The 27,387-nt window shown below is 63.8% G+C and overlaps 1 protein-coding gene across 1 annotated transcript; it reads left to right on the top strand.

Annotated features, from left to right (window-relative positions):
* Window positions 1–3,405: 3,405 nt before the first annotated feature.
* On the top strand, window positions 3,406–26,796 carry Axn (protein axin). The gene is made up of 18 exons (XM_037218089.1): window positions 3,406–3,456; window positions 8,207–8,350; window positions 8,896–8,982; window positions 14,075–14,232; window positions 16,814–17,245; window positions 17,748–17,809; window positions 18,884–19,054; window positions 19,539–19,676; window positions 20,719–20,815; window positions 21,292–21,382; window positions 22,979–23,052; window positions 23,095–23,222; window positions 23,722–23,805; window positions 24,307–24,346; window positions 24,428–24,492; window positions 25,036–25,121; window positions 25,884–26,022; window positions 26,516–26,796. The coding sequence occupies exons 2-18, from the start codon at window positions 8,293–8,295 to the stop codon at window positions 26,640–26,642; spliced, it is 2,037 nt and encodes a 678-aa protein (XP_037073984.1). The 5' UTR covers window positions 3,406–3,456; window positions 8,207–8,292; the 3' UTR covers window positions 26,643–26,796.
* The last annotated feature ends 591 nt before the right edge of the window (window positions 26,797–27,387 follow it).

Here is a 27,387-nt window from a genome sequence, read left to right as displayed (position 1 = left end):
CAGGGGCTCCTCGCTCCTCGGACGGCCGCCGCAGCTGAGCACTCGGGGCCGCATAGGGAGCGGCACGGCAAATAGAGCTGGCGCTGAAAAACCGGTGGTGCCTGTCGGCGTGGCCGGCGCGCTGGTGACACACCGGCCCGGTGACAGGGCACGGGCGGGGGAGCGCTGGGCCAGAAGCGACGGCGGCCGTGCGGCTGTTCTTTCCTCGCATGACCGCTGCGGAGCCGCCGGCTAAGTTTGCAAATCGGCTGAAGCGGCTGGCGCTCCTTCCCCGAACTGGCGCCGACGCGTGGAGCGTGTGACACGATGATCCCCCCCCCCCCCCCCCGTCACGACGTTCCCCCTTCGTCGACGGTCCGGCCGCCGTCGCCGGCGGCGCGGCGGCCACCGCGACCCGCCGTCACGTGTGCGACGGCCGGCGGCGTATCAAAGCCAGAGCCGCCGCCGGCGCCGGCTGCGGCTTGGGCGCCGTGGAGCCGGTTTGCGCCAACCCGGCGGCCCGTCTAATCGCCTTTGCCGGCCGCGGCGCGGCGGGGCCGGCTAAGCCGGCGGCCGGCCGGGCGCGGGCGCGCTCGACCGGCAGCTGGGGAGGCTGCGGCGAGCGGCGCCGCTCAGGGGTGGCCCCCGCCTGCTCTGGATGGTGGGCGGCGGTGTCGAGGGGGCACCGGCGGTCACTGGCGTCCTCTGGGTCGCCAGGTGAGGGTGAGGGGCAGGGGGACGTCAGCCCTATTCGGTTTCGTGTTGGCGGAATGCGGTTTGTTGTGCTCGCGGGAGACTCAGCGCCGCGGCGCGGCGTGAGACTGAGCCTGAACTTCGTGGAAGCGAGGGGGTCTGCGCCATGTCGGCTCCCCACCCTGCGCCCGTTTACATGCTGTTTAAGCACTTGCGGTGTGGTGAAACTGCACGGTAATCTTATTAACGCATCTTATCGCTTCCGACTATCAGTTTCCCGCCGGATCAGGTCTCTGGATTCTATCTCGTCGCGGGATAATGCGATTCTTGGGAATTCTAGCACCACACGAAGCTTTGCAAGGCCCATGTCGCGCTTTAATGGCTTAATCGAATGCCGCGCTCCGCGGGCCGCCCTGGCTCGGACGGCAGTCCACGATCACGCCGTCGGTGAAGGTGTGCCGCCGAAGCCGGCGGTCGGGTCACCCCGCCCCAACCCATACCGCGGGCCGGAGCTCGCCGCCAGCCGAGTAGTTTCGCGGACGATCACGCCGTCGGTGAAGGTGTGCCGCCGACGCCGGCGGTCGGGTCACCCCGCCCCAACCCATACCGCGGGTCGTACATTGAGACTCGCCGCCGCCAGCGGAGCTCGCCGCCAGCCGGCTAGTTTCGCGGAATGTATTTTGGGGAGCGGGCTGAGTGGAAGATGGTGAAACCAGCCCAAATGCACCAAAAAAAGCTAGTTTCTGTCCTGCTTGGCCTGCTGTCTTCTGAAAGTTCGGCGCCCGTGCCTCCCCAACCGAAGAGGAGACTACACCACTGCCTACGGTCCTCTGAAAGTTTGGCGCCCGTGCCTCCCCAACCGAAGAGGAGACTACACCACTGCCTACGGTCCGACGCGCCCCCGCTGGACGATAATTGCGCCTCTGTGCAGCCAGCCCGCGGCCTAGATCAAAGCCCGGCGGCGCTTTGATCGGTCGCCCGGCGCAGGGGCGGCTCTAGGGCCGGCCGCCGCGGAGGCCCGCCGAACGGGGGGGGGGGGGGGGGCGCCGGTGAAGGTCCTCGAGCTCGGAAGGGCCCCCACGGGGCAAGCTCGGAGGGCAAGGTCAATGTCAAGGGCATTGTCGGCTGAGACGTGTGCGCAGTGTTTTTGTGTTGAAGGCAGCGGACCTGGCCGGCTGCTTACTGGACCTGCCTCGGCACCTCGCCGTGTGAAGACATTTGCCAAATGTCGTCCTGCTTTGCTCGGTCGCTAGAGGACGTGAGGCAGGGCGAATGTGGAGCCTGTCGCGTTTTGTCCTTTCTCAGGATCGGTTCCGCGTTTCTTTTATCGTACATTGAGACTTCCAAGTTTGCTGCTATGTATGACAGCTCGCCAGTAGTTCTTGTTCACCAAATCATGCTGCCGAAGTTGTACCTCTACTTCCGCGTTATCGTGCGCAAACGCACTCAGAAGTACTCGGATGGGGAAGCCCGATTAACAGCGCCATGACACGATAGCTACTGACATAAAAGATGTCCTATGTTCACGTGGCGACGTAGGACAGATGGTGCTGCCAATACTCGGCTGGTCCACGTTTAGCAACCAGTGCTCGTTCGTAAAACCATTGCGAGCATCTAATGGCGTCGATTTGCTTAAGCGGACAGCTCCCGTAGCACTTGATGACACTGACATGCTTGAGCGAGCAACGGGCATGGCATGTAATGGGATCGGCATGTAAAGCGGGCAGCAACTCTGAAAGCAGGCCGTGCTTTACCCCACCCATTCCCCCTCCCGCCCCCCGCAGAGAAGGCAGCCGCATCTCCCAGTGGGTCCATGTCCATGTCGACTGGAAATGAAAGGATGAAGCTTAGCGACGGGGCCTTACGCGTCACTGGTTACCATGGCGACCGGCGGCCGCTGCCAGCCGTCACTGGCTGCCCCGAGATGCGGACTGCGGTCCGCCGGGACGCCTCGCCCTCATGGCTTCCGCTTGTGTGAGGCCAGGGCTGCGTCAGGTGCTGGACGCGAGGCGTGAGGTCAGGAGGGGCGGCGGCGTCCTCGCTTGCCGGCGATCGACGCGGCGCCGACTTCGGTTCGGCCACCGCACGCGGTGACCTCTGACCCGGCAGCAGAATTTCCGCTCCGACCTGTCAGCGGACCGGAAGCGGACTGCGGCGCTGCACGAATGTGTAGGCGCCATCCCGTAGGCGTCCCCCGGGTGCTGGACGTCCAGCTGGAGCCGCCGCCGGCCGGCGCTTGTCGCTCTTGCCGTCGCAGCGAGCGTGGTGGCCGCCGACATCCTGTCGGTGCGACGCTCGGGCGTCAGCTGACCGGTGTTCCGGGCGCCGCGCCCGTCTGATGCGGCCGCCGGGGCGGTCCCGGCGGCCGTATCAGGCGGGCGCCGCGTCGGCGGCAGGGCAGCCCGCCGCCCGTCTCTGGGGTGCGCTGCGCGCGGCGGCCGGCCCGGCCCGGCCGCGCCGCGCCCACCCCAATGAATGGCGCCGGCCGCCCGCCCGGCCAGCGCTACACGCCGCTGCCGGCCAGAGTCGGCCAACTGCCGCGGCCGCCGTCGTCAGATAACCGACTCTGGCGCGCGGCTTGATGTCGGCCGGCCGTCCGGCGCAAACGCGCCCTGCACGGGCCCCTGGCGGCCGGCCGGCGGCTGGCGGCGGCCGGCAGCGCCGCGCGCCGCGCGCCAGCCGGCCAGTGCGCGCGTGACGCCGCCGGCCGACTTCAGTGGTGCCGCCGGAGCTGCGTGACCGGCGGCGGCGGTGGCGGCGCCGGGGGGCGGAGGTCAGGGCCAGGTGAGGCGCGGTGCCCCGGCCAGACGGCCGGCGTTTGTCGGCGCGGCCGGCCGGCGGCAGGTGGCGGCGGTGGCGGTGGCCAGCTGGCCGGGCGGCGGCGATGGCGGCCGGCTGACCCCGTCCGTTCGAGCACAGGCCGCCGGCTGTGCGGCTGACCCGTGCCGCCGACCTGGCCGGCAGTCGGCGGCAGCGTCAGCGCCAGGCCGGACGCCGCCACGGCCGCCACCCCGGCGGCTATTCTCGGCGGCGGCGGTCGGGCCGGGCGGCGCGTGGTGGTGGGTCCCGTGCGCAGGCCACGCCGCCTGCGAACAGAGACGGCCGGCCTGGACTGAGGGGAGGGGAGGGGGGGGGGGGGGGGTGCTGGTGTCGTGAGTGGGATGGTGGAGCAGGGGACTGCATACGCTCGCCGCCTGGGTGGTGTGCTGTGGGCGGGTTCTGTGTTGGCGGGGCTTGCGGTAGCGTGAGCTGGTCTGGGCGGCTTGAGCGCAGCAGGCTAAGCACAGGTAGCACGCGATGACTCCCTTGGTTGTGGCGTCTGATGCCGGGCATTGCAGATAAGCTTTTCCCTGAAGTGGTGGAAGATACCGACTTTTTGGAGAAAATGGTGGGTCCGGTCCCCATCAGGTGTGTCAGTAACACCTTCAACCTCTATCGGGGTATCAACCGCAGAAATGTTGATCAAAACGAGCAGCTTCTGTTTTGCGGTCTTCTGACACAGGCAGACGTCAGAAACATCTGTCGCCCCCACAGCACTTATGGTTTCTCATCGTGTTGGCCACCCTCAGCTCGAAAATCTGATTTAGCCACGCCAGAGCACGCTTTATTAAAGATGCGCCAAAGCGCGGCCTCCCCAGCCTTTGATCTCGCCACTCACTGGCATAAACGAAGGGATATATCGAAAGCATAGCACATGCGAACTTGCTCCACTGGGTTCAAGCGCTTGAATGTGTTAATCAAGCGTGGTCTAGGATGTCCGCTGACGGATTTCTCTTCGAGCGTGTTTTGTCGTGGTTGAAGGCTTAACAGCAGCGTGCTGGCACTGAAACTTGATAACTTCGGCTTGGGATTTTCACGGATTGCGGCCTCCCATTGAGTTCTGCTGCATTGATGGGCAAAGGCATGACCCTCCACTAGCACGTATCTATCCTGCGTTGCAGCTGCGTCTCTGGTAGTCCTCGTTCAAGCCCACATACTCTGTTGATTACCGTTCGGAAACTGCGCCAATTTTGCAGAAAGTCTTGTCGACGGGAAATGCGTGACAGGCAGACTCAGCCTCATGTTGCACGAAAAAAGACATCGCCTGGTTCGTTTCCGGTTGGTGCTGATGAATGCTGTCATATGAGCGGTAATGAAAACGAGGTGCTAAATTTAACCCACATCAAGCTGCGAATGTCTCTTCATACTCGGTGCGCTGTTTCTGGTGTGCTTTCATGCCGTGCGTGCTTTGTTCACGGCTCCATTTCGGGTCTTGCGGAATATTGCCCGTCAGGTCGCCGTGCGATGGCCCGAGCCGGCGAGCAAAGGTCCAGAAACGTGGAGTGAAGGGAGGGAAGTCAAAGACGGAGCTTTACAAAGGTCATTGAGTGTGCCAAAGACCAGATTGCCCGAATATCATATTCTGCTTTGATGTGGTCGTGTCCGGGAGCTTATGGTGATCTGCGCCAATTAGGGGGAGGGGGGGCTGCTTGAACCGGGTGAGGTAACAACGTTAGGGAAAGACCCCCTCCAATGATGCTGAAACCTCCACCCATTGATGGGGCTTGATACTTTTCTGAGGGGCTTCCCCAATGTTTGTGAGGGGTACCTCCGAAAAGGACTGAAATCATTAAAAGGCCATTGAGAACACGAGAGAAAACGATATACGTATGTATGTCTGAAAGACTATGTCTCTGACTCCCGTCGCGTCCGGGATCAGTTTTATGAGCTCCCACTCGTGGGGAGTGGTAGGTGGACGGTAAGTGGACGGTGCTGGACGGTTTGTCGTATTGACACGTGCTGCGCCCTTCCTCACCAGGCTCAGTTTGTTATCTGTGATCCTACCTTCTTCTGCATGACAGCGGACTGTGGCATGCCTTGGTTTCCGTAATCCCCGTGTTTTTTTTTTCGTATGTGCGTTTACTTCTCCGCCTCACTGACCTTTCCCGCCACGTTGTGACCTCCCCTCTTCGCTGCGACCTTCGCCTCGCTCTGACCTCCCCGTCTTGCTCTGACCTCCCCGTTTCTCTCTGGCCTCTCGGTCTCGCTCCGACCTCCCTGCCTTTCTCTGACCTTCCGGTTTCGCTCTGACCTCGATTTGACCTCCCCCACCTCGCTCTGACCTCCCCGTTTTGCTCTGATCTCCCTGTTTCGCTCTGACCTTCCGGTCTCGCTCTGACTTGTCCGCATTGCTCTGACCCCCGCCTCGCTCTGACCTCCCGGTTTCGTTCTCACCTCGCTTTAACCTCCTTCGCCTCGCTCTTACCTCTCCGTCTTGCTCTGATCTCCCCGTCTCGCCCTGACCTCCCCGCTCCACTTTGACCCCCCCCCCCCCCCGCCTTGCTCTGGCCTCGCCCTGACCTCCCCCTCCTCGCCTCGCTCTGACCCCTCGCCCTGACATCCCCGCCTCGATGTGACCTACGCTTTCACCTCCCCCGCCTCGCACTGACCTACCGTCTCGCTCTGACCTTCTCGCTTTGCTCTGACCTGCCGTCTCGCTCTGACCCCTCGCTTCGCTCTAACCCTCTGCTCTGACCTCGTCCTGACCTCCCCCGACCCTGCCTCGCTCTGGCATCCCCGCGTCGCTTTGACCTACGCGTTGACCTCCCATGCCTCACTCTGATCTCCCCACCTCGCTCGCACCTTCTCACATCGCTGTGACCTGCTCCTCCATGCCATTACTTCCCCCCGCCTCGCTGTGACCTATTCCTCGTTCTGACCTGGCGCCTTCCCCCGCCTCGCTGTGACCTCTCTGACCCGGCGCCTCCCACACCTCGTGACCCCTGTCTCTCCGTGACCTTCCCCGCCTTGATGTGACCTTTGTACAGTCACGTCCCAGCTGACAAAAGGGACGTAGCGTCGGCTTACTTCCTGCCCCGTCCTGCCCTGGCCGAACCAGACGTGACCTGGCAGGACCTGGCTGGCTGGGCCGGCCATATTTCATTGTGCTCAGTGTGAAAGCTCACTAAAGGCGAGGGAGCGAAACGAACAGCGTTTCAATATAACGTAGAGGGTTTCTTACTTATGTAATACGCAGTGGCTAGCTCCTTCGTATTCTTGGGCTTTCATTTGGGTGGGCGACAGGATCCCGTTGCTCTGAAGATGCAAATCTCCATCCCTTGTCAGAAGAGAGAGGGACTCTGTGATACGTCGATGTCGCTGGGCGGGATGGGGCGCCGCCGCCCGCCCCTTTGGTCGTTCCTGGCGCCGCCCCTGCGCCGCAGAGGCGCGCACAGGGTGCGTGAGCGGGAGGGCCACTTGCCGGTGTTCAAAGCGCGCCGCCGTCGGGCGCCGGCTGGCACGGAGCCAGCCGCTGCCGCCACCGTTGACCCTAGCGCAGCGAGGGCACGTGCCCCCGCTGGCGACGGCCGATCACGTGGGTAGGGGACGTGGCAGCAGTTTTGGCAACGCTGCTACCGTGCAGTGAGGGCGGCTCGACGAGGGAGGGGAACGTGCCACCTCGTGAGTCTAGCATGGCGCGCTAGGACGTCTCGTTGGGGAGGTTGAACCCGAACACCTGGCCCAGCGTGGTTTTCGCTCGGCCGACCCGATGCGTTCAGGACCGGCTCAGCCAGCGGGCTGTGTGTGCGGGGGTGGGTGCCCTGGCGCGATAGTCGGCTACCGAAACCGTCGCATCAACCCAGCTGGTCCAGGTGCAGTTTCGCTTTAAAAGCTTAGGTGAGCACGGAAGAGTAGTTAAACCTACGCTTAAATACACCATTTCCCTAAGTCTGCCACAGCGTTATTTTGTGAATTATGGCGCCGGAGCCACGCCCACTGAGCAAGACAGTGCATCGCTGGAGCCAGTGTAGCATTGATAAGCTGCGACGGTGCGAGTGTGTTTGTACGTTTTTGTCGGTGTGTCCGAGGAAGCTACGCGTAATCGGCCTCGGGGGTACTATGTAAGGACTTGGTTGTTGGCCGACGGAGGCGTGCCGTTCTTCCGCGAACCGGATGATGGGTGGGAGGCTGTTGGCTTTGGTTAGCGATAGAGACAGGTACAAACGTCCGTGGTTACCTTCTCACGAGGTGGCTAATGCGGGATGAGTAGTGACGACGAATGAAAGGGCACCCACAGGTTCATGTGATCCGGGCGGGGGCTTAAAACGACGCAGTCGCCATGCGAAGCGACTGGGCCTGTGTTTAAAAAGTTATTTTGGTTGTCATACACTCAAAAGTTGCGGCGCTTTGCCGATTCAGGTGGTAACGTCATTCGTTTAGTTCATAACGTTTAGTTCATTGTGTGACGGAGAAAAACGCTGGAGCTGCAATGTTCCAGGTGTGTTAGATTTGAATGAGCTGAAATGATGGATTGGCAAGCATTTCCTTGTTAAAAAACTTAATCATGGTTTTTCCTTATGGGGGATCCCTAAGAAACGAACCTCACTCACCACGGTATGCTCGTCTTCTTTTACGGAGCGCCCTCGCCATCTGTCACGGGCAAGCTAACCCACCAGCGTCTGTCCTACGATTGTGATTGGTTATCCGCGTCTGCACCGCGATTGTGATTGGTTCTCGGTGTCGCGGGCTCACCGCGTGCGTTCGCCTGTTTCAGAACCGTTCTACGATGCGTCGCCGTACGAGCTGCGCCTGCCACCTAGCGATAACTTCCGCAACTTCCTGCGCGCTATCGCGCACGACATGAGTCAGGTGGTCTCGTCGTTCGCCGCGCCCGGAGAGCCCCGGCCACCCGTCATAGGTGGGTCAGGTCAGGTCAGGTCAGGCCGAGTGGCTGCCTGTGGTCTGGGCTGCGCGGGAGTCTGGACCCGGTCGGGTCTGGTCAGGCTGGCATCGGTGGTCTGGTGATGTCTGGTCGGATCAGTTGTTTGGCCGGGTCATGCCGCGTCGGGTCGGGTCTGATCAGCTCAGGTCTGGCTGTGAGGCCAGGTCAGGTCAGGCTTAATTTGGCTGTTTGTATTACTCGTTGGGTTAAGCCAAGTCAGGTTAGGTTGCGTCAACTCGAGCGATGCCCCAGAGCAAGCACAACATTGATGGCGTGAGGAGATTACCGTTAATATCACAGCTCAGCATGGACGGACAGTGGGCCACACACACACACACACGCACACACAGCTATCACCTCACCTCTGCCGTCGCGCCGCCGTGCAGCCTTCCCGGGGTGTCGACGACGCCTCTCATGCAAACGTACACCAGTGCTGTGTCGCAGCCGGGGCGTTGTGGGAACCGGCGCGTCTGTGCCGGCCGCCGCCGCCGCTGTCGAAAGGTGACTCGCGCTGTTCGCAGGTGAGGAGGCCCGCCATGCGCGGAGTGAGGGCTTCGACCAGCCCTTGAAGCGCGTCGTCACCATGGAGACGTACGACGGCCAGGACGGTGAGTGGCGGCGGGGCAGGGTCGGGAGCGGTGGGGAGGTGGGAGGAGGCAGAGGAGAGCCGGTGGAACGGACGGGGAGATGAGGCTGCGGGCTGGGAGACGGAGGCGCCGGGCGTGGCTGTGACGTGCCGGCGCAGCGGCGGTGACGGAGAGAGTTCGGGAGGCGGAGAGAGTGCGCCTCGTCTCGACCAGCTCGAGCGGCCTGATTCCCGGGAGGCGTGCGCTCAACGAAGCCTCATATCGGGCCCTAGATGTGATGGCATGCAGCGAGAGGCGCTGATAACGCGGGCCCATGACCCGCGTCATGTCGCATGCATCTGCCCTGGAGCGGGCGGCGGCGGGCGGGTCGGGTCAGGTCATGGGGGTGACGCTCTGCCCCGTGTCGAGCGCCCCCGCCGGCCCCGCCGGCCCGTCCCGACACAGGGACGTGGTCGCCCCTGCTCGCCGCAGTCGCGAGCCAGGCCGGCGTCCGGGTCTGCCCCACGACGGCTGTGCATTCGCCATGGGAGTTCCGCCGGCTCGGCGCCCGCTCCGGAGTGCGACGCCGACGTCAACGTCGGCGGCCGCGCCCTCAGCGGCTCCTCACCGACGGCGCCTGGCAGACGCGGAACCGCCGGCGGCGTCCGACCGTCGGCTCCACCCGCGTCCTGCGTCGCCGGGCCCGGCCAGCTGGCGTCCGCGTGTCGTGCTTGCGCTCGTCGGTCCTCCTGCTGTGCCCGCTCGCCCGGTGCGCCAGGCGGACCGGGCTGCGGCCGCCGGGCCCGGCCCAGCCCCGCTCGCGTCCGCGCGTCGTGCTCGCGCCCGTCGGTCGTCCGCGTGCCCGCTCGCCCGTGCGCCGGCGGACCGGGCTGCGGCCGCCGGGCCCTGTTGCCGTTGGCCGCCGGGCCAAGCGGCCGCCGTCTGGGCGGCGGCCGCCGCCTCCATTGATGGCCGACGCTGCGGCCGCCCGGCGGCGGCGCGGCCGAGTCAGCCAACGGATTGGGGCAGGGCGGGATGATGGTGAGGAGGGGGGACCCCGCACGCGAGGTGGTGCTGGGAAGACGCGGGGCGGAGCGGGCCGGGACCCGCGGCTCGCTCGTGACTGCGATCGGTCGGCTGCCCGCCTGACCTCCGGCGCAGGGCGAATAGGGGACGCGCTCCCAGCTGAAAGGAGCTGAGCTGAACTGAATATTACGCTGCGATACGCGGAAAGAATCGCCTTAGAACAACAAGCCCAGCCCTCCGTCGACCCGCAATCGCCAGAAAACGCCGGGCTGCCGGGTGCATCATGTAGGCGGGTGATTCCAAGCGAGACACTGTTCGGCTGTCCATGACATTGGTGACTCACTGAGCTGTGTATGAACTCGGTCACGGCCCCAGCTGGGACGTCTGAGGCTGACCACGGACCCAGCTGGGACGTCTGAGACTGACCACGGATCCAGCTGGGCCGTCTGAGACTGGCCACGGATCCAGCTGGGCCGTCTGAGGCTGGCCACGGACCCAGCTGGGCTGGCTCGTTTCGCCTGTCGGTGTCAGCTCGCCGGCTCGGACGGCAGGGCCCCGTCTGAACGCTTGCCCCGTGTCAGCGGCGGCAGGCTGTCCCTATGCCTTCTCCGCCCGGTCACGACTCGCCGTCAGTGCTGCGCGCCCGGTGGGCCGTCGGCGCCGTCGGGGTCGTCGGCCCGCCGTCCCGTCGTCGCCGGCCGGCCCCGTATCGGCGTCGGCGGCGGCGGCGGGGCCGCCGGGGCGCCGCCCGCGTCCGCCCCGACTCGCCGGCCGGCGGCGGCGTTCGCCACGCAACGCGCCGCGAGCCGCCGCCGCCGCCGCGCCGGGCTCGATTTCACGGCTGTCCCGCGGCGGACGCCCGCCGCCGACGCTGAATTGGGCGCCGGGCAGCGCGCCTTTCATAGGGTAATGGCATGCTAAGTCGAGGCGGCGGCGGCGACGGTGGTGCAGCGGGCGGGGCCGCCCCGAGCGGCGGCGGCGCGCCGGGCCGCGGCGGCCGTGCGCTTCGACGGCCGCTGACTGACGGCGGGAAGGCCGCGCGGACTGGGGGCGGCGTGGATTGGCGCGCTTTTGTTGAGGTTTGGCGCCGGCGACGGGGCCTGTCAGCGGAGGCCTGCAATGGGCGCGCTGTCAAGCGGGGTTCGCGCGCGGTCTGGCTAGACAAGGGGAAGATGTCATATCTGGGAATATGTGTCGGGTAGTCGCTCCTGTATGACGAGTAAAACAGACGAAACGGAGCGTAATAAATATGTGGGAGCAAAGGAAGGCTATCGAAGCATTGCTGCTTTCATTGACTACAGCATTCAGCCGGTAGACCGACAAGTGAACTGCAAAATGTGCATGGAAGCAACTGTCGGTGATGCGGCGCAAGGTTTGTTCTCGCACTCAGTTGCAGAGCGCTCTGGCGGAGCCGTCCCTCTGCCCTTTTGTGGCCCTGCGCCGGTCTACGCCCGCTATTTTTGTGCCGTTCCGTTTGATCGCCGAGTGATAGCGGCATGCCGTGTGCGGGATTTTCTGAGTCCGCCGCCTGGTGCCGTGCCTGGCGCTAATTGTTGTGGTCCGCCCTCTGGTCACACTCCCGGCGGTCTGTTGGCGGGGGCCGTGTGCTGACGGAATGTTTGCGTGCGGCCGTTCTCGGACAGCGATTGATTGGACGTGGGATTCTGACAGACGCGCGTTTTGCAGGTCCTCGTTTGTCAACGCCGGCGCGTCAGCAGTGATCTCTGCGTAATGCGATGTTCACGTACGCGATTGGAGCCGCTCGTGCAGGTTAAGCCGTGTGGGAAATCCCAAGAGGGGCCAGTCGGGACCCCCCCGGGGTCCGGTCAATACTGTCCCTGTGGGTACCCGCTGTTGACGAGATCGCAAACAGAACGCTTCTCACGTTGTTTGGCGACCCAGGCCAGCTGAGTAATGCGTGTTTACAGACGGCCCAGCGGCGTTCTTTGGCTATCGATGAGCGCTGTCCGGTATGTCGCGGCATACCTGTGTCGCGTCCTTGGATGTACATGAAAGGCATGTCGTTGGTATCGACCGTCATCGCCAACTTGCGGATCAGCTGTTGCTCCTCCCAGGCGCACACGGCACCCCCACCCTCCGCTTTGTCTCTGTCAGCGCAGGCGGCCGCGCCCCGTGACTTTGAAAGCTGAAATTGTCACCGTTTGCACCTGACGCTCGTATACAAACAACACATTCTATAATTGGCTCCTCTGGGTATCCAGTGCTGGATCCGCCGCTGAGGGCATCCCAGCACGGCTCCCGTTGGAACCGCAGCCCCGCCCTCCCTCCCCCCCCCCCTTCGGCGGCGGGGTCGCTCCCCGCAGGTCATCGCTGCCGCCGCCTCTGCCCGTGTGCGAGCGCTGCCGCTGCTGCCATGCTCTGGTCCCGATTTCTACCTGGTGTGACAACACCGGTCATCTCAGTAGTCACACCACGCGTCGATAAATGACCGAACGATTTTCGCCCCTGTAAGCCCCCGCTGACGCCACCCTGTCAGCCTCCGCTAGCGCCGCCCTGCCAGCCTCCGCTGGCGCCGCCTCTGTCGCCGCCGGGTGCGAGCGAGCCACGCGCGCCCGGGCAGCTGATGAAAGATCAGTGCAAAACATCAAAGCGGCGCCGAATCGATGTCGGCGCGTCGCACGGCTGCGGACGTGGCGCACATTTAATTGGTCTGCTTATTTGCCGCCGGGGCCGATATGATTCCCAGGACGGGCGAGCGGCGTTTGATCCGAGCTAATGCCGACGCGGCCGGCCGGCGATCAGGCGCTGGCGCGGCCGGTCGCTGGGGCCGCGGCCGCCCGAGCGGCTGTCGCCGTGCTCGGCGGCGAGCGCGGACACTCTGAGGGACCTGTTCTGGATCTGGATGCAGTTGCTTGATACCGGTTTCGGCGGTGACTAGTGACCTCAGGCGCAGCTATTCGGCGGCGTTGCGGCGCCCGTCGGTGTCGCCTTTGAAGCCAGGCGTCGTCGAGCCCTCTGATCCCCTCCCCCCCCCCCGCCTCCCTTCCCGGTTGCCCCCATCACGGACGACGCGCATTTGCCGTGCTCGTCATGTCGTTTTGATGAGGTCGCTGCCGCGCCGGATTGTCGCCGCCTTTGATCCGTGCGATCAAGGCGCCGCCTGCGGGGTCGTGACCCCGCGACCCCGGGCGACCGGGTCACGTGCGCCCGCTCCTCGCGACCCCGCCTCCGCCGGCGCGCCGCGGCACCGCCGCACGCCGCGGGAGAAGGGCGGCGGAGGTGCCTGTTGCCGTGCTGGGCCGCGCGACCGCGTTTGTGTGACGCCAGGCTTTGTGGGTGAGTCGGAGAGCCGATGATGACGTAGGTGAAAGACAGAGTGGTTGCGACGAAGCTGTATTTGCAGGTCCACAAAGGCAGGAAGCGTAGATGTTTGGTCGCCCTGTGGAAGGTGGCATCGTGCAGCTGTGAAAACCGTAACGTTGCAAAGTCACCCCCTGACGTTAATCACCATGGCTCTACAGGCGTATGTTGCATACCAACCGCCTCGAAACTTCCGTAGAACCCTGAAATACGCTAAAAAAGAATGAGAGATGCCCCGCATTGCCGCCACGTTTCGAAGAACGGTGTGCAAACTCAACAACGGGGACGTCTGTGACGACGGATCACCAGCGCTCAGCTGCGCCGCGTGTGCTGAAACAACTCGTCTTTTTGCGAACTTTTTGAAAAAGGGGCCGGCCGGCTGAGGCAGCGTCGGTGCCCGACACGTGCGCCGTGGGCTGCATGGGCTGGCTTTCGAACCCAGAGAAGTCAGATTGCCCTCGATGCCCCGTCTTCCGCGCCTCAGTTTTGCGATGCCGCGTTCTGGCTTGGTGTGTGCTGTGCCAGACTACGATCATGTGCAGTTGGCGAGCTGAACTTGACCCTGTCGTTGACCTGGCTTGGTCACGGCTGAGCGGGCAGCGTGACCTGTTCACCCGTGACCTGTTCACTGTCGTGTCGTTCACTCGATATGTGCCCGATCATCCCAGGCCCGACCCGACCCGATCCGATCGTGGTCTGTGTGTGCCCTGATTCACCCCGCTGGCGCCTGTGACCTGACCTGACCTGACATGCCAGCTGCAAGCTGACCCCGCCGGACCGTTCGCAGAGTACCTGAAGCCGCCGCCGGGCTGGGAGAGCGGCGGCGACGGCGCCGAGGGCGGCCCGTCGCCGCCCTACACGGCCGCCTCCACGCCGCCCTACCTGCGCTGGGCCGGCGGACTGCGCTCATTGCTCGACGATGAGGAGGGTGTTGAGCACTTCAAGGTCTGTGGTCTGGAGGCCCGGCCCGGCGGTGGCCGCGCTCGGTCTGTTGCGTCCCGATGGGCGCGACGGCCGAACGTGCGTTACCCCGTGCGATTCGCATCGTGTTGGTATTTTGGTAAATTTGTTTGTGCTGGCAAGCTGAAATGGTAATGGGCTAAGGACTCCTTGGCTTCGCTTGGTTCGTGTCTTGTTATTGTAGTGAATGTCGTGATGGTCAGCGATCCAGGAAGGAAGCGCTGTCCCTTTTCCACCGCCGCGGTCCCGTTTCTGCTCACTGTGCGCCTCGGCGCGCTCCGGTTAAACGTGACCCACGGACGCTCCGTCTGTGCCCGGTCCCGTCTCGTCCTCCACGTGCTCATCTCCCCCGGCCCAGGTATGACTCGCGGACGCTCCATCTGTACCTGGTTCCGTCTCGTCCTCCGCATGCTCATCTGCCCCTGCCTAGATATGACTCGCGAACGCTCCGTCCGTGCCCTGGCCCGTCTCGTCCTCCACGTGCATGTCTCCCCTGGCCCAGATATGACTCGTGGACGCTCCATCTGTGCCCGGTTCCGCCTCGTCCTCCACGTGCACATCTCCCCCGGCCCAGGTATGACTCGCGGACGCTCCATCTGTACCCGGTTCCGTCTCGTCCTCCGCGTGCTCATCTGCCCCTGCCCAGATATGACTCGCGAACGCTCCGTCCGTGCCCTGGCCCGTCTCGTCCTCCACGTGCACGTCTCCCCTGGCCCAGATATGACTCGTGGACGCTCCATTTGTGCCCGGTTCCGCTTCGTCCTCCACGTGCACATCTCCCCCGGCCCAGATATGACTCGCGAACGCTCCGTCTGTGCCGGGGCCCGTCTCGTCATCCGCGGGCGCATCTCCCCCTGCCCAGGTATGACTCGCGGACGCTCCATCCGTACTCGGTTCCGCCTCGTCCTCCGCGTGCACATCTCCCCGTGTCCAGATATGACTCGCGAACGCTCCATCTGTACCCGGTTCCGCCTCGTCCTCCGCGTGCACATCTCCCCGTGTCCAGATATGACTCGCAGACGCTCCGTCCGTGCCCTGGCCCGTTTCGTTCTCCGCGTGCACGTCTCCCCTGGCCCAGATATGACTCGTGGACGCTCCATCTGTACCCGGTTCCGCCTCGTCCTCCGCGTGCACCTCTCCCCGTGTCCAGATATGACTCGCGGACGCTCCGTCCGTGCCCTGGCCCGTTTCGTTCTCCGCGTGCACATCTCCCCGTGTCCAGATATGACTCGCGGACGCTCCGTCCGTGCCCTGGCCCGTTTCGTTCTCCGCGCGCACATCTCCCCGTGTCCAGATATGACTCGCGGACGCTCCGTCCGTGCCCTGGCCCGTTTCGTTCTCCGCGTGCACATCTCCCCGTGTCCAGATATGACTCGCGGACGCTCCGTCCGTGCCCTGGCCCGTTTCGTTCTCCGCGCGCACATCCCCCCCCCCCCCCGCCCCCCGGCCGTGACGCTCCGCGAGCTGTCGCCCGACGCGCGCAGCTGCCGAGCTGCGTTACGGTGACGCAAATCGTGACAGATGTGTGCGCTGTGCGCGGTCCGTGCGCCGCCGCCACTTCAGAGGAGGCGCCGCCGTCGGCGTGGCTGGCACGCCAGAGAGACCGGATGTAACCGGTGGGGGGGGGGGGGGGGGGGGGCAGGAGAGGGCGCGAACTCGAACGACGGCTTTTAGCGGGCGGGCCGCGTGATGTTTTCCGGCCAATTCGCACTGATTACTTTTATTGTTAGCGGCGCCGGAGATTGCGTATGAGGTGCGCTATCTGCATGCCCGCCCGCACTCAGGCCCCAGGTAAACATGGGCGATGTGTTGACGGTCGTGGCATGCACGCAGTGAGCGGTACTTTGGAACCTGGGCTGTTTTGGTGTTCTGATCAGCATTCCGAAAATAGCGTCGCCCGAATGATCTTTTGAAATTCGGGACGTGCACAATCTGATGACTTGGTGTGTCGCCGTGCACATCACGCGACGTCCCCCTCCCCCCCTCCGGGTCTGTGCTGACCCTGTCCTGACTATGCTGACCTGACTGCTCCTCCCCGTATCGGCACGGCACTGTATTGACCTGTGCTGACCCTGTGACACTATCGGTTCGCCATCTATCCCATACACCATACGTATCCCATACCCATATCCATATCCCATACGTGTGCATCGCTGGATTTGCTCTTGTCATTCTCGTGCTGGTGCAGTGCTGTGCCAGTTCCGCTTCGCAGTGACTGCTGTGCGGTAGTCGCGTTGACTCCGTGTGAATCGTGCGTTAGGCTATGCTCTGATATCTGGGTTTGACCCTGCGTGACCCTGCGTATTAACCCGCACTGACCCCACGGTGACCGCCGAATCTTGTATCGTCTGGGCGGATCGCCGTGTCGTTTTTGTATGGTGACCTTGTGAAGTGGCCTTGTGCAGTGATCTTGCTAAGCGACCAAGTGGTCTCGTAAATTGACCTTGTGCAATGACCCTGAAGAGTGACTCTGCAAACTGACCTTGCAAGGTGACCTCGCATAGTAACCTCGATCCGTGCATAATCCCTGGTCCGCGTGTGCTGATCCGCCACACTCGGCCAACAGAAGTACCTGAACGAGGAGGGCTGCCCGGAGATGCTCGACTTCTGGTTCGCGTGCAAGGGCCTGACGGGCCAGTCGCCCGACAGGCCCGAGCACGACCCGGTCCAGTTCCGGCGGACTCATCTTGGCCATATACAAGCGGTTTGTGCGGCCGCGGCGGCACGCGCGCGCCGAGCGCGTGCCGGCCGAGCTGCCCGTGAGCGAGGACGTGCGCTCGGAGATCGCCGAGCGCGTGCACGCCGGCCGGCTGGACGCGCACCTGTTTGCCGCCGCGCAGGCGCAGGTGGAGGAGCAGATGAACCGCACCGTGTACGCGAGCTTCCTCAAGTCGGACTACTACATCCAGCTGGTGCAGGGCTGGCCGACCTGCGGCGAGGGCGCCGAGGAGAGCCTGGAGGGCTCCAGCTGCGCCAGCAGCGTCTGCGGCCTGCCGCCGCCGGCCGGGCTGCCCACGCTGCACGAGGAGGAGGCGGCGGCGCAACAGCATCACCAGCAGCAGCATCACCAGCAGCAGCAGCAGCAGCAGCAGCAGCAGCAGCAGCAGCAGCAGCAGCAGCAGCAGCAGCAGCAGCAGCAACAACAACAACAGCAACACCAACAACAACACAAACAACAACAACAACAACAACAACAACAACAACAACAACAACAGCAGCAGCAGCAGCAGCAGCAGCAGCAGCAGCAGCGGCAACAGCAGCAGCAGCAGCAGCAGCAGCAGCAGCAGCAGCAGCAGCAGCAGCAGCAGCAGCAGCAGCAGCAGCAGCAGCAGCAGCAGCAGCAGCAGCAGCAGCAGCAGCAGCAGCAACAACACCACCACCACCACCACCAACAGCAACAACAACAACAACAACAACAACAACAACAACAACAACAACAACAACAGCCACAGCCGGCGGCAGCACCTGCGCTAACGCGCGACGCCCTGCTGGCCACGCAGGACAAGCGGGCCCTCATCCAGCCGACCGGCCGGCGGAAACCGGACAAGGCCGCCGCGGCCAGGTCAGTGCGCTGCAGGAGCGGACGTGACGTGACGTGACGTGACGTGGCGTGGCGTGGCGTGGCGTGCGTGGCGTGGCGTGACGTGACGTGACGTGACGTGGCGTGGCGTGGCGTGACTTGACGTGGCGTGGCGCGGCGTGGCGTGACGTGACGCGACGTGACGTTATATGGAATGATGGCGCGCGAACAGGTCAGCGGGTGGGACCTGTCAGCATCATCGCGAGTGGACGGGAGGCCTTGTTCTTGTGGGCTAAAGTTGTATGCGGTTGATTGTAGTGAGTCTTGATGTGCGTGGAGGCGGGGAGGGGGGGGGGGGCGAGGAAGGTGGGAAACTGGGGTAGATAGACGTAAAGTAGCCCCGACATCCTGAGTTGTGGTCTCGTCTTAAAACCTCCAGCACGTGTTGCGGCCGTTTTGATTTTTCCCAGCCTGACCGGGGCACTAAATCCGACATCGCCAACCCCGTGCCCGGGGCCGAGTCGAGTCGAGTCGAGTCGCGTCGCGCCAAGTCGGGTCGGGTCGGGTCGGGTCGGGTCGGGTCGGGTCGGGTCGGGTCGGGTCGAGCCGAGCCGAGCCGAGCCGAGCCGAGCCGAGCCGAGCCGAGCCGAGCCGAGCCGAGCCGAGCCGAGCCGAGCCGAGCCGAGCCGCGCTCACTGATCGGTTACCTGTGTGCTTAGTTACCATGGCGACCTGGTTGCAGTCCGTGCCGCAAGTTATAGGAGTGTTTGTGCTCATGAACACATTGGTCCAGGGCCATGGGAAACCCCAGTGCGATATTGTTCGATGTGCACAGGGATGTCCTTTTGAGCAAGCACGGCGGACTGTTGCCTACTGGGGTTGAATCATGTTTTCCGGCAAAACGCTGTCAGTATGTCAAAAACGTGGAACCTTGTTCTCATCGGCCCTTGGGAACCAACATCCTTTTTCTTTGTTGCCGTGTAAACTGCCGACTCTGCGACGCAAATCATCACATTACACCCGCGTGTGTGCGACGAGTCGGGCCCCATTTCGCCGCGTGTGCCGGCTGATTCGGTGCGGTGCCGCGCTGACGCTGCCTGTGTCGCCGTGCCGCAGGACCGGCCTGTCGATGTACCAGCAGCCGGGCCTGCCGCTGCCGCGGCCGGTCAACCCCTACCACACGCTGTACAGCTCCTACAACCCAGTCAGCAGACAGGACTCGGAGCTGCAGAGCAAGAGCTCCGAGGCGCTGACCGACGACACGTGCAGCAGGGCCGGCTCCTCCGTGTGAGTGGTCGCCAGGCGGGGCAACCGGCCGTCGGTGAAGCTGACTGTGGACGGGTGTGGGTCTGGGCCTTGTTGTGACGGGCGCGATGAGCTACCTTGAGAAGGTTGTGCGGATGGGCCAGCGTCACTTTCAGAAGGCTGTGCGGATGGGCTAGCGTCACTTTGAGAAGGCTGAAGAAGGCTGCTGCGGGCACCTTACACACCGCACCTTACACAGTGCGGTGGCGTGACTTCCGGTGCTGCTGACCGGCCGTCTGACCCACCTGTGACCTCTGGCCCGGCGCCTCCGGCGTCTGGCGGGCTTGTGACCTCTGATCCGGCGCCGCCGACGTCTAGCGGGCCTGTGACCTCCGACCCGGCGCCGCCGGCGTCTAACGGGCCTGTGACCTCCGACCCGGCGCCGCCGGCGTCTGGCGGGCTTGTGACCTCCGACCCGGCGCCACCGGCGTCTGGCGGGTTTGTGACCTGACCGCGCCGCCGCCAGGGACGGGCGCACCGGCCAGTACCCCACCTGGCACTCGCAGAGGCGGGTGACCAAGCGGCAGCACAGGCTAATGAAGGACAGCGCACGCCAGAACCAGGAGTCCTCTCTCCAGCACCCAGTAATACCGCGCACGGAGAGGTGAGGAGACACCGGTACACCGCGCTGGGCGCAAAATGACTACAGTAGTCTACGCGCCCTAAAACTCCAATCAACAACGGTGTACCGCGCTGGGAGGGGGAGGGCGCGTAGGCGTACCGCGACCGCAGAGATTGGGCGCACCTCGTTCGCCTGTGCTTATCACGAGCGTAGCCATGTTATCAGCCGGCAAAGTGGTAGAACGCGCGTCGTGCGGAGATGACCTTTGGCAGAGGTGTTCGGGGACGAACCCGTCAGGGTTCGTATCGGCGTTAATGCGGTGCACGCCAGTGTCGGGGCCCCTGCAGGATTCAGAAACCACGGAGCGCGTGGTTCTTCCCCGAAATGAGCGTGGAAATGAGTGCTAGCACGCTTTGTCACGTGCACCGCGTACGTTGCGCGTGCAGTGTTGGGCGTGTCGTGATGTCGCGCGCGCGCGCTGAGAGGAGACGACGCGTCGGCCATTTGCGCCGCCCTGCGTTTGAGGACGAGTGCACCGCCCCAGCTTGAGGTACGCCGGCGATGGGTCTGGCCGCGGGCATGCCTGGTACACGGCGCCTGTCACCGGCGGAAGTCAATCTCCGTCCAGCCCCTCGTACTGTGACGTACCTCGTACCGCGACTGTGTACCATCGCCCGTCTTGTCAAACGCTGTGCCGCCCGGGACGGATGGCGGTTGGTGCCGGCGTCAGCTTGGTGGCTGTCTGTGATTGGCTGGTTGACGTCCGGCGGCAGGTGACCTCTGTGCTGTTTCAAGGGACACCCTGGACTGTGCCCTGTCTGACTCGGCATCACTCTGTCCAACGCCGTGTACCGCCCCATCAGAAATCCCTAGATTCTCAGGTGGTAGATCGTTTGTTCCGTCTCTTGTCCGACCACGTGCGTTGCTGCGGTCTGATCGCTCGTCGACTATATCACACCTCGCATCAACCCATCTGAGCTCCCGTGCTCTCTCCTTTGTGACCCTTGCGCTGCTCCTCGCTGTGGCCTAAGCAGCTCCTCTGTGCGTGGCGCCCCTGACGCCCCTCCCTTTCCTCCGCCGACAGGGTGGTCGAGCTTCCCCTGAACCCCTCGTGGCACGTGCAGGAGTTCGCCCAGCTGCTCACCTCCAAGCTCGAGCGGGTCATACTCGAGCGCGAGATGGTAAGGCGCGTCGATGCTCCTGACATCTGTCGGTGTTATCAGGTACTAGCGCTGGCGACGTTTGGTGTTTGCTGAAGTTTTTCATCAGCATTTGGTGAAGCTACCAAGCGCTACCGGCGCCTGGTCTAGTTTGGCTTGGCTGGCGCGCCGGGATGCGGGCTGGAGCTTTCGGCGGGAGCGTTCTTTTTGCCACCTGGAGCGTAACTTTATACCGACAATGGCGCTGGAGTCGCTGACCTGTGCGTCGTCGCTGGCCATGCTGACGGGCTGCGTTGTGTTGATTTATTTGCTCACTGTCAGAACTTGGTTGTGACATATCTCTTGGCTAGTGCGTACTTGCGCCATTGGTGACACCTGTTGGCCGTGCGCACCAAGATGCAACGTTCTGTGACGCCCGTGACCTGCCAGCAGCGCTCGTGGTACTAATGACACCTGCCGTCGACCCCACGCACTAATGCCGCACGTCTCTCCGGCAGATGGAGAGCGGCGTCGACTCGAAGCGGCTGCTGCAGGACGCCATCGGCAAGCTTGGCAAGCTGGCCGTCGAGAATGAGCAGGAGATCCTCGGTAAGTGGAAGCAACCCCCCCCCCCCCTCCCCCTCCTCCTGGAACTGGTTTGCTTCCGTCGAACTGTGCACACTTCCCGCGTGGAATATGGGCGCCAGATGAGAGTGCGGAGAAGCGCCTGAGGAAGTGAAGCAATCAGTGGTGTCGGTCAACAGTTTGGCTCAGTGCCCCGACCTTCTGCCCGACGGTGCTGGCCCTCGCAAAATCGGGATCATCAATTCCTCCGGATCACAATTCCGCAACGCACATGTGTTTGCTCCGTTCCTCCCTGGCCGACGCCCCCAAGCAGTGCCGCCGTCCGGGCGCCGAGCGCCGGGCGCGCTCGGCCTGCCCTCTGGCGAGCCGCGGCCGTCGGCTGCTCTTCCTCGCTGGCTCCTGGCGAGGCGCAGGCGGCACACCAGGTCGCGTGACGTCGGCGCCCGTTCGCCTCGCCTGGTCGCGCGCCTGTCGACGCTGGTGGAAGGAGAGACGGCCAGTTGCGTCAAAATTAACCATTTCGGGTGAAAATGGCACTTCCGGACGATTTCAGGAGCTCAGTGTTGGCCACGTCTTTCGGCTTTACACTTCACGGACAGTGTTTGTCGACACGCTATGACGGCCTTTTTATGGAGCGCTAGTGACGGCACTGGCCATATTAGCGCTCTGGGGTCATGGCTCAACTGAGAGTCGAGCCGTGGCTCCCACCTACGCTTGAACCATTCGGCAATGTTGACCACATTTCCCCCATCTGCGCTGGGTTCGGTTTGCTTGGTGTTCTTGGCGAAGACATTGTATTCTCTCTCGCGGCTTTTGCTGCAGCAGTTTTCACACACTGCGGGTTGAAGCTCTGGTGGCGCCGCGAGCACCGGGGAAAAACGCGAAAACTCGGAAAAGCGCGCGGCAGCGACGAAAATGCCGCGCGCTCGGGCGTGATGGCGCGTCGGAGCGGCTTCCCGTACGTCCGAGAATAGCCGGCGGCGGCCTGCGGGGCTCGAGGCGGGCGGCTTTGTCGGCGATCGCTCGGCGGCGATTGGCGCAGGTGTTCGGTTTCCCACGCCGGCGGCGGCTCGTGTCAGGTGGCGGCCGGTCTCCTCGGAGCGGTGATGAAGAGGAGATCGATCTCCGGCCGTGCTCCGGCCCCGCTGTGGACGCGCGCGTCTCGAGAGCGGGCGGATTTCGCCTCTGTCCCGGCAGCGGAGCGTCCTGATATGATTCCTTACAAACTCAACTGACCTGGGCTGCATATCCCCTGCGTTTCGCCGCTCGTCGAAGCTGCGTGCGGTCCTCGTCGTCCTCGTGCGGTCCTCGCGGTCCGCGTGCGATCCTCGTCGCCTGAGTCCATGTGTCTGTAAATCCAGATATTTGTATTTATGTGTTAACGTATAGGTATATGTTTTATTCCTATATGTGTATTTAATTGATGATATATATATATATATATATATATATATATATATATATATATATATATATACCTCTGTATGTGTGTGTTGTACGTGTGCAAAGGCCGTTGTCTTCAATAGTCCACGGACCGTCACCACCACCACCATCTCCATCACGACCGTACATCATCACCGTCAGCATCGCCGGCGTCGTGACCGCCGCCCTCTCCGGCAGACGCGCACATCTCCAAGGTGTTCGACTCCAGCCACCACACGCCGTGGCGGTCGGGTGCGCGCTCGCCGGCGCCGGCGCGGCGGCCGCCGCAGCGGCCGGCGCCGCACCGGCGCGAGCGCGACGTGCTGTCGACGTTCTCGGCCGACTCGGGCACCGTGCAGGACCTGGCGGCGTCGCAGCTCAGTCTGGAGCGGCACCAGCGCCACCACATGCCCAAGTCGCGCACGTTCCCCGACTACGCGGCGTCTGGCCCCGGTGAGAGGGGGCGGCGGAGGCGGCGGGTGGCGGCTCCGGCCGCGTGGCCGCGCCGTGGCTGGCGCCGGCTCGTGGGTGTGCCCGGCCGAGCCCGGTGAGCGGCGGTGACGTGACCGCGCTCTGAGCCAGACTTTGCGACGTGTCGAGCTCGGGTTACGTGTCGTGTCGTGTCGAGTTTGTCGTGCTCGTACGCCGCGGGTGTGAGAGTGCTCGTGATGACGTGCGTGCTGGGCGCGTTTGTGTCCCTCTCACGCCTCGCCCGCCACGCGTGTGCGCCCCTCGCATCCCCTCGCCCCACACACACACCTGATCCCCGGCGTCCCCTCCCCCCCACCCATACCCGTTCAGCCCTCCCGTGCCCGCTCGCCGTCGCGCCGGCCGCGACTGCGGTGACTGTGACTGTGACTGCGGTGACTGTGTGGTGACTCCGGCGCGCGCCCGGCAGAGCTGGCGTCGCTGCGGATGGCGCGCGAGCCGGCGCGCCGCAGCCGGCGCTCGCTGCAGGACCCCGACTCGGGCGTCTCGGTCGTCTCCACCGACCGGCTGCCGGTCCGCACCCGGCCCAACGAAAAGTGCGTACCGGCGGGGGTCCCATGACCGTTTCCGTTGTGGCAGTTTGGCTAGGAATCTGCCGTGCTGTGTGCTCGCTCGGCCAGGCGAGGCGGTACAGCAGGCATGTTGGAAGGCGGCAGGGGTGGGCGGCGGGGTGTGCGCGGCATCGGGAGTGACGAGGCCACGGGGGGGGGGGGGCATCCAGGGTCAGGGGTCAGGGCACGGGCCGGCTGGGAGTCACGTCAGAGGGGTGGCCAGAGGCGTAATAGAGGCCGGGTCAGGTCATGACCAGACGGCAGGCCATGCGGCCGGCTCCCGCTTGCCGGAGCGGTGCCAGTGGTCGGGTAGCGTGTGCCGCCCTCTGCAGCTGGGGATCTCTGGATGCACTTCACTCACATGCAGGCTGTGTTTACGTGAGCGGTGTTTGTGGGCATGGTGCCCACAATTGTGGCGGAAGGTTGTAGTGATTCGGTGCGGAAGTCCCCCCTCTGTGACTGACCCAGCCCGCCGTCCTCTGTCAGGGTGATGATGTGGATGCAGCAGGCGGGCAAGGACGAGTCGGCCGGCGGCCGTCACCGCGCCCGCTCGGCGCACGCGGCGGCGCCGCTGGCCGGCCGCCGGCCGCCGCTGCCGCCGCTGCAGTACAACACGTCCCGCTCCGGCTCGCTCGACCGCGCCGCCGAGGAGGAGCGGCGCGGACGCGCCCGGTGAGCAGCGCCGCCAGGCGGCGACGCGGGGAAGCTGGAGTTTACGGCGCGGCGGACAGGCGGCGAGCGGGCGGGCCGGTGGGAGAGCAGAACTGCGGCGTCGGAGCCGACGTTGCGTCTGCGGGAAGCTGGGGTGACGGCCGGTCGTGAGCGATTCGAGATGGTGGGGACGGTGTCGGCGTACCTTCGTCGATAACGTCCGGCAATGCCCTTCCTCGTTTGAAAGCTGCCCGTGGAGACGTTCAGGGCTTGCTTGCGCCCGCGAAGGCGTGTCACGATTTCTTTGGCGTCCATTCAACGCTGTGTATCAGGCTGTAGCCTCCTCATCGCTCATGCTGGCCACCGGTGTATGAGGCAGCTGTCTCCATGACGGCGGCGTGGCTGCTCAGCTCGTCATACCACTGGGCGTAAGAGCTGGCATCGCCATCGCAGGCTTCGGCGCACACCCCAGCAGTGTTTACCGGCGTGTCGAGGCCGCACAGACTCCTGAGGATCTGATTCTGGTGACCTCTCATCTGACCCCGCTGACCCCTGTGTCGGCAGGCTGTCAGAGGGCGGTCAGCAGCCGCAGGCGGCGCCTTACAACTCGCTGAAGCGGCACGTCGCCCGCCAGCCCAAGCCGGGTCAAGGTCAGTACCCCTCTCTCCCCGGCGGGGGGCCGCCGTCTGTCGTAGCCGGAGACTGTCGTCATCCTGACTGTTGTTCCGTTTGGATGCTGCTGAATGTCGACCGGCGCCGGCTAGCGGCGCCGGCGCTCGTTTTTGATTGGTTCGACGCTCTCGGCATGATGTGACGTCACTGGCGGCGCGGGTCCGGGCAGGCGCTTTTTTGGCTTGGCCAAAGTTTCTCGCGGTGAAAATCGGGTCTGTATTTTGAGAGGCGTGGGCTTAATCATGTCCACGAAGTAGCAGTTCATGTGTTGATAAATAAATCGGCATTCATTACGCCGGGGGTATTGGTTCCACGGCGGTATCAAACGGAAGTTGGTCATATTTTCACAACCCCACGTTACAGGCTGTGCTCATGGTCATGACGCATGGCAATTTGATAACCAATATCTGCTGGATAGCGTCGTTAAAGCAGTACGTTCGGGTGGATTGAATAGCGCTCATTGGCAGCATGGGGACTCCAAACTCCTAGCGCCGAAAAATCTTTTGTTGCTTAAACCGGTTTGTATTTACCAAACTATTCAAAATCGGACCAAAGTTATCGCATTCACTTCTTGTGTTTCGTCTGGAATTTCTGCCCCGCTGCCTAGCTGCCTGTCAGCTGCTGCCGCGGTACCCCCGCCTGGCGCAGCCGGCCCGCGCCCGCGCCGCCACCCTCTCAGATCGCACGTGCCGGTGGCGCCGCCTGTGCGCGCGCTCACGCGCCCTTCTGTCTCCCCTCAGCGCGTCCCGACGCCGACGACATGTTGTGCGTTGCCTATACGTTTTGCGGAGAAGAAGTGCCTTATAGGACGCGAATCGCGGCCAAACGCATTACGCTTAAACAGTTTAAACAGCTGATGCCGCGCAAGGGAAACTACAGGTGAGTGGGTTAGAGGGGGTCGGTATCTCTGGCTGGTGATGGGGTTTGTTTCCTGATCGTTGTGTGCGGTTTTGGCGTTCCCTTTTTGCGGTTCGACGTAAAGTTTTGTTGGACGGGTTTTCTGAAACCGCAGTTCGGTCTTGATTAAGCGGCCCTGATTTGTGTAGTGTGGGTCGGCCTGTTAGTGGCCACGTGTCCGCAAGTTGTTTTGGACGTTCTGCGCCATTGATATCCTGCATTTGCTTACTGACATCCCGTAGTCACAATCATGCAACGTCATTCGCAACGTTTAGGCCCCTAGCACTGGCGTCAGCTCGCTTGAAATGTGAAAAACCCCGGACAGTGCACGCACGCAAACGACCAGAGTTTTACAACGAGACGATGCGCGCCGCTGCGTGTGGACGCCTGCGGCTGCTCTGACCGTACGGGCGCGTCCGCCCCCCCCCCCCCCCCCGCCTCTTGAGCCTGCGCCTAATGCGCCGCCTGCCGGCAGGTATTTCTTCAAGACTGAGTGCCGCGACTTTGAGACGGGTGTGATTCAGGAAGAGGTGACGGACGAGGCAGCCGTGCTGCCGCTCTGGGAGGGCAAGGTCTTCGGTCAGGTGATGAGCCGCGACTGACTGGCCCTCCCAACGGTCGCCTCGCCGCCGCCTCGGCCGCGCGCTATTTTTCTACGCCCATTGTTGATGCGGCGCCGTGTGCGGCGTTTTCGCCGGCGGCGCGCGCCGCCATACCTCGCCACCTGCTCTGCCAGCTGCGCGCGCCGCGGTGTCCGGGTCGGCAGCTCAGGAAATGCCTTAGCGCGCGCCGCGCGGCCGGCGCGCGCTGCGGCCTGCTCGCGCGGTGCGGAGTTCGCCGTTCGGCCGCCGCGAGCGCTGCCGTCGTCGGTGGCGGTGACGTCACGGCCGGGGTCTGCGCATGCGCACGCCGCTGTGGCCCGGGCCAGTGTGAGCCCCGGCAGGCCTGCGTGCTGCCGCTGTGTCTTGTCACGAGACTGTGTCGCCATTTTTAATACAGGAATGTACGCGTGTATGTGCGGTCGCGTCGAAGCGTCAGAGGGTGAACTGCCGGGGAGAGCTACGCCATAGGGGTGGGAAGGCACTGTCCTCCGGGAGGGATAGTCGGTCAAGTAGACATCAGGAAGGCGGTTTGTGTGCGCGGGTAACAAGTGGTCCATACTAGACACGCGGCATGGGTACAGAAACCTTATGTCCAGTTATCGACCTTTAAAATACTAGGAGGTACTGGTTGAAGGACGCTGTAGAGTAAATATTGGTTATATCCTTACGGCCTTATGTTGAGTTAACCGACTTTCAATATGCCAGGAGGTACCGGCTGAACGACGCTCCAGAGGGAATATTGGTT

The sequence above is a fragment of the Pollicipes pollicipes genome, unplaced genomic scaffold, assembly GCF_011947565.3.
Source record: "Pollicipes pollicipes isolate AB1234 unplaced genomic scaffold, Ppol_2.1 Scaffold_4219;HRSCAF=4965_pilon_pilon_pilon, whole genome shotgun sequence".
Lineage (NCBI taxonomy): Eukaryota > Metazoa > Arthropoda > Thecostraca > Pollicipedomorpha > Pollicipedidae > Pollicipes > Pollicipes pollicipes.
Note: the sequence above shows the minus strand (reverse complement) of the source record. Positions and strands in the feature narration are given on the sequence as shown.

Bases quoted from the DNA above. Each gene is read 5' to 3' on its own strand.
- Axn (XM_037218089.1), top strand. From the start codon at position 8,293: ATGAGTCAGGTGGTCTCGTCGTTCGCCGCGCCCGGAGAGCCCCGGCCA. The intron at 21,383-22,978 runs GTAAGTGGAAGC...CCTCTCCGGCAG, and splicing joins GAATGAGCAGGAGATCCTCG to ACGCGCACATCTCCAAGGTG. The intron at 24,493-25,035 runs GTGAGCAGCGCC...CTGTGTCGGCAG, and splicing joins GAGCGGCGCGGACGCGCCCG to GCTGTCAGAGGGCGGTCAGC.